The sequence below is a fragment of the Lepus europaeus genome, chromosome 21, assembly GCF_033115175.1.
Source record: "Lepus europaeus isolate LE1 chromosome 21, mLepTim1.pri, whole genome shotgun sequence".
NCBI lineage: Eukaryota > Metazoa > Chordata > Mammalia > Lagomorpha > Leporidae > Lepus > Lepus europaeus.
In genome coordinates, this window is record NC_084847.1 from 8,890,730 (window position 1) to 8,906,728 (window position 15,999).

The window sequence follows — 15,999 nt, forward strand, 5'->3', positions numbered from 1 at the left end:
TGTGGTTATGCTGTGCCAGGCGCTGTGCTAAGCCCCACCTGACCGACGGCTCATTTTTCAGCACTCTGTCTGGAGGACAGCTCCTCAGGAAGGCTGCCAGTCCCTCTCTGTCCCCCCCCCCCCCCCCCCTTGCATCTTCCTCACACTTGTGTGTGTGTTACCTGCTCTTGTCCTAGGATGGGAGCCAGGAGGCAGGGACCTGTCTGCCTGTTCCCTGCCATGCTCTGTACCCAGCAACGTGTGTGGGGTTGTAGGTGCTCAGCAAATGTCGAATAAACAAGCAATTCTCACTGTAACTTTGCTTTATTCATCCTACAGGCAGGTACTAGGTACAAGTTCCCTGCCGAGGCTTCCATTTTAACAAGTTTTAAAAATTCTCTCCCTGGAGCTGGCACAGTGGCATAGGGGGTAAAGCTGCCACCTGCAGTGCTGGCATCCCATATGGGTGCCGGTTTGAGACCCAGCTGCTCCGCTTCTGATCCAGAGCCCTGCTATGGCCTGGAGAAGCAGCAGAAGATGGCCCGAGTGCTTGGGCCCCTGCACCCACATGGGAGACCCAGAAGAAGCTCCTGGCTCCTGGCTTCAGATCGGCCCAGCTCCAGCCATTGTGGCCATTTGGGGAGTGAACCAGCGGATGGAAGACCTCTCTGTCTCTGCTTCTGTTTTCTGTAACTTTGCCTTTCAAATAAAGAAATATTAAAAAAAAAAAAAAAACCTCTGGACAGACCTGTTGGGTGGATGGGCAGTCTGTGCACTGCCCAAAGGCACCTGGACACAGGGTCCATGGGCAGTACAAACTAGTCAGGGCTCTGTGTGCCCCGCTGTGGGTCCTGGTGTGGAGCCACGCAGGCCCAGAGGGACACCTTGTGGTTCACACACAGAAGAGCTGGGGAAATCACTGTCCACGTGTCCTAGATGTCACACTTCTAGGCCACACCCCTCTAAAGGGAGGAGTCAGGATGTCAGTGTGATATGTGACTGGCTGTGGGTCCAGGGAGCCACGGCATGATAGTGGCACAGCGCCACCTTCAGCGGGCGCCTTCCAAAGCCTCCCCTTCCCCAGGCCTCTCTGCCAATACGAGCGTCTGTCTCAGGCTCACCTTTCTCCTAAAGCCCCTCGCATGCCGCCTTTCGGCGTTTCTCCGCACCGACTTCGCTCAGAATCACGTGGAGTCTAGTGCTGCGGTGGTCTTTCCTCTCGAGGTCTGCGGCCCCTCAGGCTCCTCGTGTTAAGAATGGGGTTCATCACCCACACCCTGCTTAGCCTGCTGTGTACTCAGAGGGCTTTGAGAGCCCCCAAGTTCTCTGCAAGCCGGGCAGAGGTACCACTGTTTTCCCAGGCACCTGCCAAGCTGGCCCAATTTCACTCATCCAATAGTCATTCACCCCCTCATCTGAAGGGCGGCTTATGGTGTTCCGGGCACAGGGAAGTCCGCTTCCACTCCCCTGGGATTCAGGCTGACTTCCAGCGTGGCCCTTGGGCTTTTCCTTTGCCACTCAAGGGCTGACCCAGGTGTGTCAGGCTGCTGCAGGCTGGGAGGGGCCAGCTGGGGTGGATGCTGGATCTCCCCTGGGAGGCCTTGCCCCTTCTGCCCTTTGTCAGTGAGATTCTATATAAGGCCTCTTTCCCAAAGTCCTGAAGCCCAAAGGGAAAAAAAAAAAAAAAAAAGGCAGGGTCCCCGGGAGTTGCATACTTTTTTAATCGAAAGAAGTCAGCCTCCTAAGTATTGCTTTTACAGGTTTGTCGAAATCAAGTATCCACACCACTCATATTTTCAAAAATATATTTCTGGCCAGAGGAGCGACATGGCGCACGTCTCGGTTCTGCCAACTCGATAAGGGACAAGCAACTCGAAATGGGTAAGTCAGGGTCTCGTCCCGGCTGCCACGCCGTCCCTCAGCTTTTCCCCCGGGGTCATGGCGTGAAAGCGGCTGCGTGGGAGGCCAGCCTTAGGCTGAGGCCAGCCGGGCTTCCAGCTCGGCGGGCGTCAGACAGAGCTGGGCGTGGCTCCTGAGTGTGTCCTCCATGTGAAGTGTCTTCTCCGAAGGTTAAGTGCAAGCAGGTGCAGTGGACATCAAGTGCGGGGAGGCAGACGCTGGCTGGGTTCCTGCAAACATCCATCGCGGTTGTGGAGAGTCAGGAGCCGAGACCGGGCCGTCTGGGCGATGCTGCGGGAGCACAAAGTCTTCCGACACCCGTGGCCCTCTCCCGGCTCTGCGGGCAGGTGTCTTTCTGGCCTCGGCACCCAGGCCCAGTCTCTCCTTCCGCCCTCCTGGGTCTGGACGGGAACCTCTCTGTTGGCACAAAGCTTTCAAGGGGGGCAGGCCTAGGAAGAAGGCAAAAGGGACATGAGCAGTGTGGAGGCAGCACCACAGACCGCCAGGCCTCGGGGGCCTGGGGTGGCCAGGGAAGTCGTCCAGCCTCTCAAACCTGGGGGGCCATTGCAGCCCACACTCAGTTCTGTAATTTCTGTTGTACACTTTGGTTTTGTTTTTGAAGCAGAAAGAGACAGATATGCCCCCAAATGTCTGCAATAGCAAGGGGCCCAATCCAGGTCTCCCAGAGTGGCAGGAACTCCATTCTGGAGCCATCGCTGCTGCCTCCCAGGGCCTGCATTATAGGGAGCTGGAGTCAGGAGCCAGAGCCGAGTGTCAAACCCAGGCGCCCTGACCTGGGACACAGGAGGCATAACTGCTGGGCTACAGCCCACCCCCCAAAAAAACCCTCATTTTGGTGAATTTGCCTGATTTCTGAGCCCGGGTCGGGGGGAGCAGTGCAGCTTCACACGGGGAGGGAGTGCTGCCACTCAGGGCTCCCCCAGCTCCGCTGTCTGACCGAGGCTCGGGGCCACGCAGCAAGCTCTGAGCAGGAGGCAGGCCTTGGCAGCTCCTCCCAGCCTGCTTTGCAGCCTACAGGAAAGGGCTGGCTGTGGCAGCCCCAGCACTGGCCTCGGCCTCCCGGATGCAGCTTCCTCCCTCCAGCACGGCCCCTTGTTTCCCCTGCCCTCCTCTGCGGCCAGCGGGATGCCAGGGTCTCTACAGCCCCACCTCCTGACAGCTGGCTCTGGGCCTCATCTTCACTGGGCACTGAACGGGGCTCTTCCACCCCCCGTGCTCCACGTAGTGATCCCCAGGGCACGGCTGACATTGTGGAAGGACTGTTCTGGGATGCAGGGGCTCCTCCGGCCCCAACCACTAGATGCCAGCAGCATCCTGTCACTGACCCTAAGGATGCTCCCCCCAAACCACTTTCCAGCGGCCACCAGAGGGGGCAGAATTGCTTCTATTAAGAACCACGCATTTCCCCATTTCACAGGCTGACCAACCGAGGTTCAGAGAACCCAAGTGACTGGCCTGAAGTCGCACAACTGTGAGAGGCAGAGCCAGCACTGGGCCAGCAAGGAGGAAAGCGCACGCGCCGAGCACCCACCGCTTCCTGAGCTCTTGGTGTGCAGGGGCTGCGGCCGCCTTGCCCCTTCCTTCCTCACCCACTGGCCATGCCGAGCTGCCACCTTCCACCTGCAGGGACCGGCCTCTCTGCCCCAGGTCACCCTCCTGGCCCCGGCTGCAGGTACAGGTAGAGTTGATGGCTTCCCCCAGTGATGGCAGAAAGGTGGTGGCTCAACCCCTCAGCTCGGCTGCCTCAGGCCCCCAGAGTTCCGGAGCAGCAGCAGTAACCACTTGGCTTTGCTATGTCGGTCTCCTGCCCTTCCCTGGGAACACCTCCTACGTGAATCCTCATCCTGGGGTCTGTTCCACCCTCCCTAGGAGCCCAAGAGTTTCGATCCCATTTCACAGATGGATCTAAGGTTCAGAGACGGTAAGTAACTCTGTGAGAGGAAGCTCAGCGCATAAGTGCAGGGCCTGGCTCCGACTCCAGGCCCTGGTGCCACCTGAGATCTGAGACACGACGTGACCTGGTTCCTCCTGGGTGCACAGACACACCAACAGCCCAGTGAGCACGCTCAGCCCAAGGTCACACCCCAGGGATGGGAAGAAGCCGAGGGGATGAACGCAGTCCAGAGCCAGGTACAAAAGGGCGGCCCAGGTAGAGAGGGGAGGGCTGGCAGGGAGAGGGCACGGCAGGACCAGGAGCCCCCCGGGGCTTGGTACATGGTGGGGGGCCATACTCCCTCCGCTGCTGAGACACTCCCCGGTTCCCACTGACGCCATGGGGCAAGTTCTCGGCCCTCCTCCCAGGGAACCTGCAAGCAAACACAAACGCAGGGGCAGCGACCACAGCAAGGGGAGCTCCGCCTCCCAGGAGGGCGTCCCTGGGTTCTTCTCCCACCCCAACACAGGTCCATCTGTCACTGGCCTCCCTCCTCCAGGGAACCCATGCGGGCCTCCGTGAAAGGCCAGCGTGGTGCTACGGAGCCGTGGGGTCCAGGAACCTGCAGCTGCCCCCTCATGGGGGCTCAGGCAATGCTCGCCACACCCCTGGGAACACGGGCTGTCCTCACTCCTCCCCTGCCACTACTGTGACTGCAGGGTCCTGGACAGCTGCTGTGGCGGGGGTGGGGGGAGGCTGCCTTTTCCCACGAGCTGGCCTCACATCCACACAGGCTCCAGCTGGAATCCCTTCCGCTCTTCTCCTGTCTTGTGTCTACTGGTAGGGTCGCCCTCTATTCACAGCGAGCCGTGCCGGGTTTCCACTTCTGATAGTGAAGCTTTCGCTTGAACAAGAGCCGCCTTCAAGAAAATGACTGTTCAGGCGGCAGGCGGGTGTAGCAGCAAACACTGCCAGTGTCCCCTGAGATCTGGGGGACTGTGCTCCTAGGCGGACCCACCTGCTCCACGTCCGAGAGGGAAGGGGCCCAGAGAGGGCGGTGACCTCCCCCAAAGTCGCACAGCGTGTTGAGGACAGCCCTGTGAAGCGAGGCTGCGGCCTCTGTGGCTGGAGATGGCCAGGGATGCAGTTCACCGGCTTGGGCTGCGAGGGGCCAAGGCCCTGCCCTAGGACCCGGGTGGCACCAGTCTGCATTTCAAATGCAGCTCGGCCAGGTTAAGTAGGCCGCGCACGGCCTCGCAGCTTATCCATGCAGAGTCCGGGTCTGGAGCGCTGAGGTCTGATCCCAAAGTAGCTTGGGCACATCCCTTTCCCCAGGGCGCGGCGTACCTCGCTGACGAGCACCCCAGAACTGCAGCGTGCACGGCGCTCTCCACCCTCCCCAGATTTATCGGCCATTGCCTTTAGGGGATTCTTTGTTCCCGAAACCAGAACCTTTCACTCCAAGTCACTGCCCAGAGCTGGACACGGGCGTGGCCGGCTGGCCAGGCGACACGTGAGGACCTGGTCCACTCTAAGACGTGAAGGTCAGCCCTGTCCCTCTGTGGAGAGGTCGCCGAGGCTGCCATTTGGCTGAAGGGATCTCATGGGTGCTGCCCTGCTCCGGCTGAAAGGGGGTTGGGGGCTGCTCAGCTGCCCCCGCCCTTGTCTTTTTGCATGGACCTTATACGTGGTTCTGCCGGGCTAACTCTGTCTCTGCCTGCCCCTTTCCTAGCCATGTCACCCCGTCTCTGGACACAGGGATGGGGCCCGCGGCACACAGGGCTGCAGGCGGTGGCAGCCCTCTCCTCTGAGCTCCACCCTGCTCCTAAGAAGAACCCAGCACCGGTCCACACATCCCCGCCACCATGAGGCCTATCAGAGGGCAGCGCGCGCCCAAGCCACATCCAACAACCACCTGCACTGTCACCTACTTGGCACAGGGTGAGCATCCCTTACCGAAACGCTGGACACTGAAGTGTTCGGGATTTGGGAATGTGTGCAGACGCGTAAGGAGGTATCCTGGGGATGGGACCCAAGTCCAACCATGAAGTTCATTTACATTTCACAGCCACCATATGCATGGAGCCCAAAGAGAAGTCTACACAATGTTTTAGTACGCCGGTGTTTTGACTGTGACCCGTCACATGAGGTCGGGTGTAGAGTTTTCCACTCCTGGTCATTTTGGGGCTCAAAAAGTTTTGGATTTTAGGGCATTCTAGATTCTGCATTTTTGGCTGAGGCATTTCAAACCACTGCACCGTATTTTGCTCAATGTACTTTTCTTTAGCTACATTATTATTATTATTATTATTATTATTTGAAAGGCAGAGACAGAAATAGATCTTCCATCTGCTGGCTCATTCCTCAAATGTCCACAATGACTGTGGCTGAGCCAGGCCAAGACCAGCAGCCATGAACTCAACCCAGGTCTCCACCTCAGGGCAGGGACCCAAGGACTCGAGTCATCATCAGCTGCCCCCCAGGGTGTGCATGCAGGAAGCCCGGACCTGAACCAGGAACTCAGATACGGTAGCGCGCATCCCGAGTGGTAACCACTGCACCAAATGCCTGTCCCAACTCTAGGGTTTTTGAGGGAGCCGCTATGTCACTGTGAAAATAAAAATCAGGGGCAGGCGCTATGGTGCAGCCGGTTAAACCACGGCCTGCAGCGCCGGCATCCCATATGGGCATCGGTTGGAGTCCCAGCTGCTGCGCTTCTGATCCAGAGCCCTGCTAATGTGCTGGGAAGGCAGTGGAAGATGGGCCAAGTGCTTGGACCCCTGCACCCACATGGGAGACCCAGAAGAAGCTTCTGGCTCCTGGGTTCGGCCTGGCCGAGCCCTGGCCGTTGCAGTCATTTGGGGAGTAAACCACCAGATGGAAGATTCTTTCTTTCTCTCCTTCTCTCTGTCTGCAACTCCGCCTTTCAAATTAATACATTTTTTAAAAGATTTATTTATTTATTCGAAAGGCAGAATTGTAGGCAGGCAGAGGCAAAGAGAGAATCTTCCATCTGCTGGTTCACTTCCCAAAAGGCTGCAATGGCCAGAACTGGGCAGGTCCAAAGCCAGGAGCCAGGAGCTTCCTCCGGGTCTCCCACGTGGATGCAGGGGCCCAAGGACTTGAGCCATCTTCCACTGCCTTCCCAGCACATTAGCAGGGAGCTGGATCAGAAGTGGAGCAGCCGAGTCTCAAACTGGCACCCATATGGGATGCCGGCACTGCAGGTGGCTGCTTTACCCACTATGCCACAGCACTGGCCCCATAAATAAGTATTTTTAAAAAAATAAATAAAAAAACAGCATCCCTTATTGCAAACAGAAGGCAATGATAAAAATACAATGAAAACGGAACAATCCCAGCTCCAGGCGCTGGCCTGCAGACTTGAGCCTGGCACCCTGGAAAGGTGCAAGCACGGAGAGCTCAGGAGGGGCCGGGCGTCCTGGCCACGCCCTCGGCTGCCCCCCAGGGATGCCCGCAGCGCAGCACCTCACTCATTGGACTTTAGGACAGTGACGGGTAGGCCAACGCTGTGACCCCAGAGCTGGGCGTCTGCGGCGAGTCATGCAATCTCCCCAGGCCTCAGTTCCCCATGTCCTGGAGCTGACCAGCCCTGCCCTGCAGCTTCCCAGGGGAAGCTATGGAGACTGGGGAGGGGCAGTTATTTTTAATCACCCAGCCAAGCCTCTGCCTGGAAGGAATGCTGGGAATGAAGCTACCCAGCGATGACAGCATCACTCAGGACTCCGGGCACCCGTGATCACTGCCCCCAGGCTGCTGGCAAGGGCTGCCCTCGGACACCCCTCCTGGTGTCAGAAGGAAGGGGTGGCACCGCGCATTAAACATTGACTGCACATCATTCCTCATCCCATCTCACCAGCCCGAGCCCTCAGACCGGTCCTGAGACTGAGGCTCGGGCGAGGGGACGTCACCTGCCCCAGGTGTGGGTGGAGCTGTGATTTCAGCCGCAAAGCAGCAGTTTTCAGGGTGCACGGAGATGGCCTCCGGTAACATCGGATCCCTCAGGCGGGGCCTTCAAACACTGGGTGGCCAAAACTGCAATAAAGGCGAGTTTGTTCTGCAGCCTAGAGGAATGGGAATCGATGCAGTTTTTTCAGCACAAGCATTTTCCGTGAACTTTTTGAAGTAGCCTGGTGCAAGTGGATCGAGTGGTCGACTCTGCGGTTTATGGTCGATCCTCACGATTCCTTAGAGGACCAGGTCACAGCCCTGCCCCTGCAGCTGCCTCTAGTGCTTTTGTTCATGACTTTGACATTTAATATTTTTATCTATGCCAAGTGATGGTTTTCTTTTCACAATAACAAACATACACACACTCTCTCTCTCTCTCTTTTTTAAAGATTTATGTTATTTATTTGAAAGGTGGATGACAGAGAGGGAAGGAGAGAGACAGAGAAAGAAAGAGATCTACCTTGTGCTAGTTCACTCTTCAAATAGCTGCAATGGCTGGGCCTGGACCAGGCCAAAACAGGAGCCGGGAACTTTATCCAGGTCTCCCACATGGGTGCAGGGACCCAAGCACTTGGGTCAACTTCTGCTGCTTTCCCAGGTGTATTGGCAGGGAGCTGGATCAGAAGTGGAGCAGCCGGGACTCGAACTGGTGCTCCAATATGGGATGCAGGTCACAACGCTGGCCCCATAAACATTCTTTTAAAAAATAAATTGACAAGGAGTGGGCATTTGGCCTACTGGGTTAGTCACTGCTCGGATACCCACACCCCATATCAGGGTGCCTAGGTTCCAGCCCCAGCTCTGTTTCCAGTTTCCTGCTAGTACCCTAGAAGGCAGCAGGAGATGGCCCACGTAGTTAAGTCACTGCCACCCACAGGGGAGACCTGGTTTGGATCCTGGCTCCTGGTTTCAGCCTGACAGCCTCAGCTGTTGTGGGCATTTGGGGAGTGAACCAGCAGATGAGGTCTCTCTCCATGTCTCTATCTATCTCACTGCCTCTCAAAAAAATTAATAACATTTTTTTAAAAAGGGAGCTGAGGTTCTGGTGCAGCCACTAACCTGCTGTTTGCGATGCTGGCATCCCACATAGCAGTGCTGATTCGAGTCGCTGCTCCGCTCTGCCTGCTACGGCACCTGGGAACACAGCAGAAGGTGGCCCAAATTCTTACTTGGGTCCCTGCCACCCACGTGGGAGACCTGAATGGAGTTCCTGGCTCCTGGATTCAGCCTGGCGCAGCCTGGCTGTTGCCGCCACCGGGGAGGAAACCAGCAGATGGAAGATCTTCCTTCCTCTCTCTCTCCCTCTCTCTTTTTCTGAGTCTCTTCTACTCTCTGTCACTCTACCTTTCAAATACATAAATAAATCTTACACACACACAGGGGTCAAAGAATCAGGAACTTCAGTCATTGTCATGCCAACTGAACTCTTAAAAAAAAAACAGATTAAATTCACATTAAAAAGATTTTTTTACAAACGAAGCACTAAAACAGTGCATTTCATCTTAAGCCGTGAGTTGTAAAGGGGAAACCATAATGTACGAGCAGAGAGACCTCAGCCAGGTGGTCAAAGTCAACGTCGCAGAACCTTCCCCACAGCCTGACACATGGGGGACCCTCACTGCTGGGGGGCTCTCGCCATGGCACCATCCGAATCCAGGCAGGCAACCCCAGATTGAGAGACCTTCCACAAAACGGCAGACCAACCTTTCAGAAGGGTCTGTGTCATGAAGACGGACAGACTGGGAGGTGTTCCAGACTGGAGGGCAGGGCGTGGGGCTCCCCCAGCTCTGCTGGCTTCAGACACGTTCCAGTCTTCCGTCCAAAGGGGTGCTGAGCACGTCCGTACCCTGTGGCCAGGGCCCTTCTGGGTCAGCCTCACGTTAGGAACAGGGCTGGAGGGTCAGCCAGAAGCGGGATGCACCTGCCTCCCCACGCCACCATCACCTGACTCTCACGTGGGTGACAGTCACAGCCTCCCGCCTGTTTCCCCGCATCTGCCATGACACTTGCCCTGAGCTGCATGGGCTCCCTGTAGGATCTCCCGTGACTCGAATCCGACTGTGCCCGTGTCCCCAAGGAGGGTTTGGGTTTTGAGCTGGGCAGTGACATGCCCAGCCCAGGAGATCTGCTGACAGCACACGCTGCAGAATGGCAAGGAGGGGCGAGGCAGGTAGATGGAAGAGGAGCAGCTGGTCCCCGGTCGGGAGACAGTGGAAGCTGGGAAGCCCGGATACGATGGAGTGATGGGTCTGGTTACCCTCAGCTCCAGATCTGGGCTAGGCTGCGCCAGCCACACCTACTCTGCAGCAACATCTCCCAGCCTCTCCATCTGCAGCCCAGGGATGGCTCCACTCCCCCACCCCCTCCCCCTGTGCGCCAAGAGAGGGCTGGCAGGCACCAGCTGCCTTCAGCAGGAACCGGGACAAACCAATCCAGCTGAGCTGAATCCACATACAACCTGGGACGGGGGGATGCCCCCGGCTGCTGGACAGGGGAACACCTCCCCACTCCCCTCCCTGCTCCTGGGCAGTCATTAACACTCAAGGGAAACTGCAGAGCCAGCTCTCCAGAGCTCCTAACCTGGTGCCCCAGGAGCCACAGGCCAGAGGGGAGGCTCTCACCAGGGCTCTGGGGTGGGACAGCAGACCTGGAGCCACCATGCACGCAGGCAGCCAGTCCTGCTCAGCCTGGGCACCAGCAGTCCAGCATGGGGGCTGGTGCTCTGCCAAGGGCCTGTGTGCTCACCCTTCCCACTATACCTATCGCTAACAACAGCGGTTAACACTCATGTGTCCCTTAGCCATGCGGGAAAAGTATCGCATCCAGTCCTCACCACGAGGCAGCTTTTCATTCTCCCTATTTCCCAGAAGAGGAAACTGAAGCACCCATATGTACAGGAGTGTGACCGAGGGCCCAGCTAGAACTGCCCTTTAACCCAGGTCATCTGCATCCAGGGTCCTGGTGCTCACCCTTGACCTTGATGCTGCATCCTCAAAGAGGCACTTGGCAAAGGCTGAGGAGCTGATCTGAGTGGGCGCACACAGGAGAGAGCCAGGCGGAAGGAGGAGAAGTGAGCGCGCCCTCGCATCCTGAGCTCCACCCCAGGCCCCCGGCTGGCCCAGGCTTTCCTGGACCGGCTGGTGTGTCCACAAGAGCGAAGGGGGAAGAGCCAGATGGGACTACAGCTGTCCCCATGGGAAGAGGCCTGGAGAGGAAGTTCGGTCAGATCGCCTAGAGATTTCCCACAGGGTGTGCCAGCTGCGGGTGACCCCGCCCCTCCCCCCAGGTCTGGGCTTTCCAGGCACAGGGGGGCCAAGGCCTGGGAGTCTGGATTGGAAGACGGGGAGGAGGGAGCGCTATGCCCGGCGTCCGTCACAGCTCTGGGTGCGGGTCCCCAGGCCTCCCCACTTCTCAGGGCCAGGTCCTGTCACTCCCTGAGAGACACTTGTTGCTGTTTCTGCTCCAACAGTGTTTGCTGCAAAATACGTCAAAGCATTTGGGCTTCAGTTTTCGGTTCGCGTTATGTCAATGTTTTCATCTGGAGGAGGAAGTGCGTCTGTCGATGTGGCAGAGACAGAAGGCGGCAATCTTCACCAAGTTCACCGGGACTCAGGCACTTGGCTTGGGGACGGGGATGCATCCCAGCGGCACCCGAGTCCAGCACATGGCCTGGCAGAACAGGCAGGGCCAACGTTTGTTGAAAGACTAAATGAGTGGGGCCGGCGCCGTGGTACAGTAGGTTAAGCTGGCATCCCACAGGGGCACTGGTTCGAGTCCTGGCTCTGTCTTTCTCTCTTCCTCCCAAATAAATAAATCCAGCTTTTAAAACAAAAAGAATGAGTGGATACACAAAGAGCCTGGAACCAGGAACGCCACACGATCGGTGCTCGGGACAGACTTACACCGGATCCCACAGGTCCTACCTCCGCCAGGTGCTCTCAGCCTGCCTGTTCCCTGGGGCACTCAGCAACGTGCTGCTCACGTTCCCCATCTCCATTCACCTTGCCTGTTCAAGGCTCTGTCACCACTGGCTGAGGCGGCGGCCTCCCAGCTGGCTGCCCTGTGTCCACACTTGCCCTTTCCACCTTCTGCCCGCCCCTCCAAAGTTGCCTCTGCAAGACGTGAATTGGATCGTGTACCCTCCTGCCCAAAACCTGCCCCGGCTTCCCACTTCCTTGGCCTGCCAGGTCCGGCCCGGAGTGGCCTCTGCTGTCCTCAGAGACTCCTCCCGGGGCTGCACTCCAGCCACTGCGGCCTCCTTCCGGCCAATCCCAAGTTCTCGGTACTGGCAGTTCCCTCTGCCTGGGTCGCTCGTCTCCGTATCTTCACGTCTGGCTCCTTCTACCCATTTAGGGTCCAGCCCAAATGTGTCATCTCCACAGAGATTCTCTGACTCCCTGGGAAGGCAGCCCGTCCTGTCCTTGTGTCTTACTCATTGGACATCTTCCCAGGGCCAGGAAACTGCAGCGAATACAACAGGAGACGCTCCTGTCCTGCGTCCCTGTCTTCCGAGCTCTTAACAGCTCTGAGGACCTTGTCTGCGCCCTGCTGGTCAGCACCGAGTGCCAGTGGGCCAGGGCTGAGTCTGCCTTGCACGCGGTGTCCACCCCAAGACCCGGGACTGAACAGATAAGCACTGGCACAATAAAAGGCTGGAGGGTGGACGGAAGGAGGCAGACAGTCTGGGGCCGTATGAGGGGCACCTGGCTCCTGCTAAGACCCTACTCAGCTCAACGGAAGTTTACTACAGAGAACTCTCACTGTTGACCCTTAGGGAGCCTTCTGACCGTACACTACTGCCAGCAGGTCCTGCCCAGCCCTGCATGGCCCCCTGCGACACACTGAATGTCCGTGCTTCCCCGGGTGACAGGGAGGTGTTCGGTCAGGAGGGTGGAGCCCTCGTAAGTGGGATGAGCACCCTGACAAGAGCTGTGAGGGATGCCTGTTTACATTCCTGAGTCTAGGAAGTCTGCCCTGGCACCCTGGAACGAGGGCACCCTCTGACTGTGGCCATGTGGGCAGACAGGCAACACAGGAGGGTGAGTGAGCATCCTGCCCAGGATAAGTGCTGTCAGTGGCCATTTTCCAAAAGAGCCCAGCCCGCCACCTCAGCATCCCCCCTCCATGCCAGTCGGGCCCTGGACCCAAGTGGTTGTCCAGCACCATCCGACTGAGGTCCCCTGCTGGCCCTGCGGCCCTCCACTGGACCTGACACCTGCAGCCGGGCTCTCCCCCCAGAGCCCCCTCTTCTCTTCTCTGGTCGAGTCCGACTCCTCCCTTGAACATGCAAGGTGGGCCAGATGCAAATCTCCCAGGTGGAAGCTCAGAGGCAGGGTTCTCACAGCTCAGTGCAATGACCGGTGGGCATGTCTCCTGCTGACCCAAGAACCCCTTGAGGTCTCAGAACCACCGCAGGCGAAGCCAGCCCCAGCACCACTCCCCCTCACCCCACCCCAGCCTGCCTGTTCCCTGGGGCACTCAGCAAAACTGGCAGCCCCTGCAGATCTGAGCTGCAGAACCGGGAGCTGGGCCACCCTGAAACCCGACTCCCAAACGGCAGCAACGCCAAGGCCAAAGGGAAGTGCTGGGTTCTTTGCTGGAGGTTTCCTTCTCACAGCCCTGCACACAATCCCTCCCCCACCAGCTGCTCAAGGGGTCACAGTATGAAGGGGGTCCCCCAGTGCCTGGCTCTCTATCTCTTCTGACACCCCTAAGTCTTTATCCCTCGAGGACTAGTGAGCACCCCCCAAAACCCAAGGTCACCAGCGAGACAGGCTGCAGGTGGGGGAGGGGCCGACAGCTCTGCCTCCAGTGGATTTGGGTACCAAGGTTTTTTCCACATGTTGTGGGGTTAGGCCCTGGGGGGGACCCCCTAAGTCTTTTAGGCCCTGGGTACCCTCTTCTCCACAGCTGCCGGTTTCAGAGGGGGAAGCCTTCCAGCTCCAACAAAGGGTCTAAGAGGGGTCAGGCCAAGCCTGAGGAAGAGGAGGAGGTGGAAGCTGGGGGTGGGCGGCTGGGGAAGGTGTCAGGTCTCCCACCAGCGTCCCCACCCACCCTTGTTCGCCCAGGTGGGCACTTACAGGCCTCCGGGGCAGGGGCGGGCCTCGGCCTGAGGTCCCATCCCCATGCAGGCGGCGGCTCCAACCAGCGGCGGCGGCGGCCTGCTGCGGGCGGCTGGTGCGGGCCGGGGGTTCGGGCCGGGGGCATGGCAGTCCAGGTCCTACTCCAAGTACCCATCGAAGACGTCGAGCTCCGAGTCGGCTTCGTAGAGGCCCGAGCCGGGGTCGGAGAGCACGCCGAGGTCCACGAGCGCCTGGTCCAGGTCCTCGGGCAGGAAGACGAGGCCCACGTTGAGGACGATGTACTCCATGAGGAAGGCGTAGTACAGGATCAGCACGTTGACGAAAAACAGGCCCACGAAGAACATAGAGGGCAGCAGCGGAGGCTGCACGTAGGGGACCAGGGGGCCCAGTGCGTCCAGGTGGGCTGCGATCCGGGCGCCGGGCATGCAGGGGGCGCCGAGCTCAGCCGCTGCGGCGACCGGGCGGCCGGCGCGGGGGCAGCTCAGCCATCCGGGGGCGGCCCTGGGCCCCAGATTCCCCGGCCGCGGAGGTGCGGCGGCCGCGCCCTGACCCCCTACCGTGCCGGGCAGGGGGTGGGGTGGTCACCGCGGCCCCCGATGTGCCCACGCACCCCTGCCGACCGGCCCGGCTCCCCCGAGGCGCCCCGCTAGCGCCCACAGGCCCTCCTCGCAGCGCGGGTGGGGATCCCCCGGCGGCTCAGGGTCGACGGCCAGCCCCGGCCGCCGCGTCTCCCGCCTGGCTCGGCCGCTCCTCGCGCCCCCTGCGCGCCCCCGGAGGCCTAGCGCCCATGGCTGCGGCCGCCGCGTCCCCTCGGGGTGGCGCTCCGAGCACCGCCCCCCGAGCGGCCCGGCGCTCATTGGCCCCGCGCACCCCGCGCGCTCTCATTGGTCGGCCGCAGCCCGCACTGATTGGCCCAGGCCGCCGGGAGGCGGGCACTGCTGCACCCCGCCCCCCGGAGGAGCGCCCGCCCCGGAGTTGCGGCTCCGGTCCGGCTTTGCGCCGGGATCGCGACTGAGGTTCGCCCGGCGGCTCCAGGGAGCGGGGTGAGGGGGTCGGGGGGTGAGCGAAGTCCGCCCCTGCACGTCGACGCCGGGCTGCAGAGTCGAGGGAGCCCGCCGGACTTGCGGCGGGCAACGACCTCTCCGCAGCCCCGCTGTGCGCCCGGCGCGGGCGGCTCCGGACTCCGGCTGCGGGAGGGCCCCCGCTCGGCACCTGCCCAGAGGCTCCGGGGCGCCTGGGCGGGCAGAACCGCCGGCGGCTCGGAACTTCAGCCGGGGATAGTGTGTGTGTGTGTGTGTGCGATTGTACGTATGCATGCATGTGTGTGCGTGTGTGTATAGTGTATGTCCATGTGTGTATGTGCGATTGTACGTATGCATGTGTGTGTATGTGTATAGTGTATGTCCGTATATGCGATTGTACGTATGCATGCATGTGTGTGTATGTGTGTATAGTGTATGTCCATGTGTGTATGTGCGATTGTATGTATGCATGTGTGTGTATGTGTATAGTGTATGTCCGTATGTGCGATTGTACGTATGCATGTGTGTGCATGTGTGTATAGTGTATGTCCATGTGTGTATGTGCGATTGTATGTATGCATGTGTGTGTGTGGGCATGTGTGTATGTGCTCGTGGGCAGCTGTCTTTGCCCTAGCGGTTAAGCTGCCCGGGGCCCACATCAGAATGCCTGCGTTGGATTCCTGGCTCCAGCTCTGCCTCCCTGCTTCAGCCAGTGCAGACTTGGAAGGCAAGGGGCACGTCGGCCAGGTGACCGGATCCCTGCCACCCGTGTGGAAGACCCGGATTGAGTTCCCAGCTTCTGGCTGCCAACATTCAGGAGTGAACCAGAGCGCATGGGAGCTCGCTGTGTCTGCCTGTGTGTCATAAATACATACATACATACATACATACATACATTCTAGACTCTTACAAAGCGGCAACCATAGGCAAGTGGGTAAACATTCAAACAACGAACAGACAAAAGCGAGTCTGTCTTCCACCAATTCCCATGTTCGCGGGCAGCCCTTGCAGGTCTTTTGGGAGTCTGCCGTGCCGAAAGCACCCCCAAGGTGGCTGCAGAAGCCTTTCAATCTGAGACCACACTGAGCTGGGTGCCTCACGCGCATCGCTGGCTCACAGCAGAAAAAAAGCAGTGGAGCGTGTTACAGCG

The 15,999-nt window shown here is 59.2% G+C and overlaps 1 protein-coding gene across 1 annotated transcript; it reads right to left on the minus strand.

Moving 5' to 3' along the window:
* Positions 1-1,770: 1,770 nt before the first annotated feature.
* Positions 1,771-14,597, minus strand: DEXI (Dexi homolog). The gene is made up of 2 exons (XM_062180024.1): positions 13,825-14,597; positions 1,771-2,327 (listed from the first exon to the last, which is right to left on the minus strand). Exon 1 carries the CDS (start codon positions 14,250-14,252, stop codon positions 13,965-13,967), a length of 288 nt encoding a protein of 95 aa, XP_062036008.1. The 5' UTR covers positions 14,253-14,597; the 3' UTR covers positions 1,771-2,327; positions 13,825-13,964.
* Between the last annotated feature and the right edge of the window lie 1,402 nt (positions 14,598-15,999).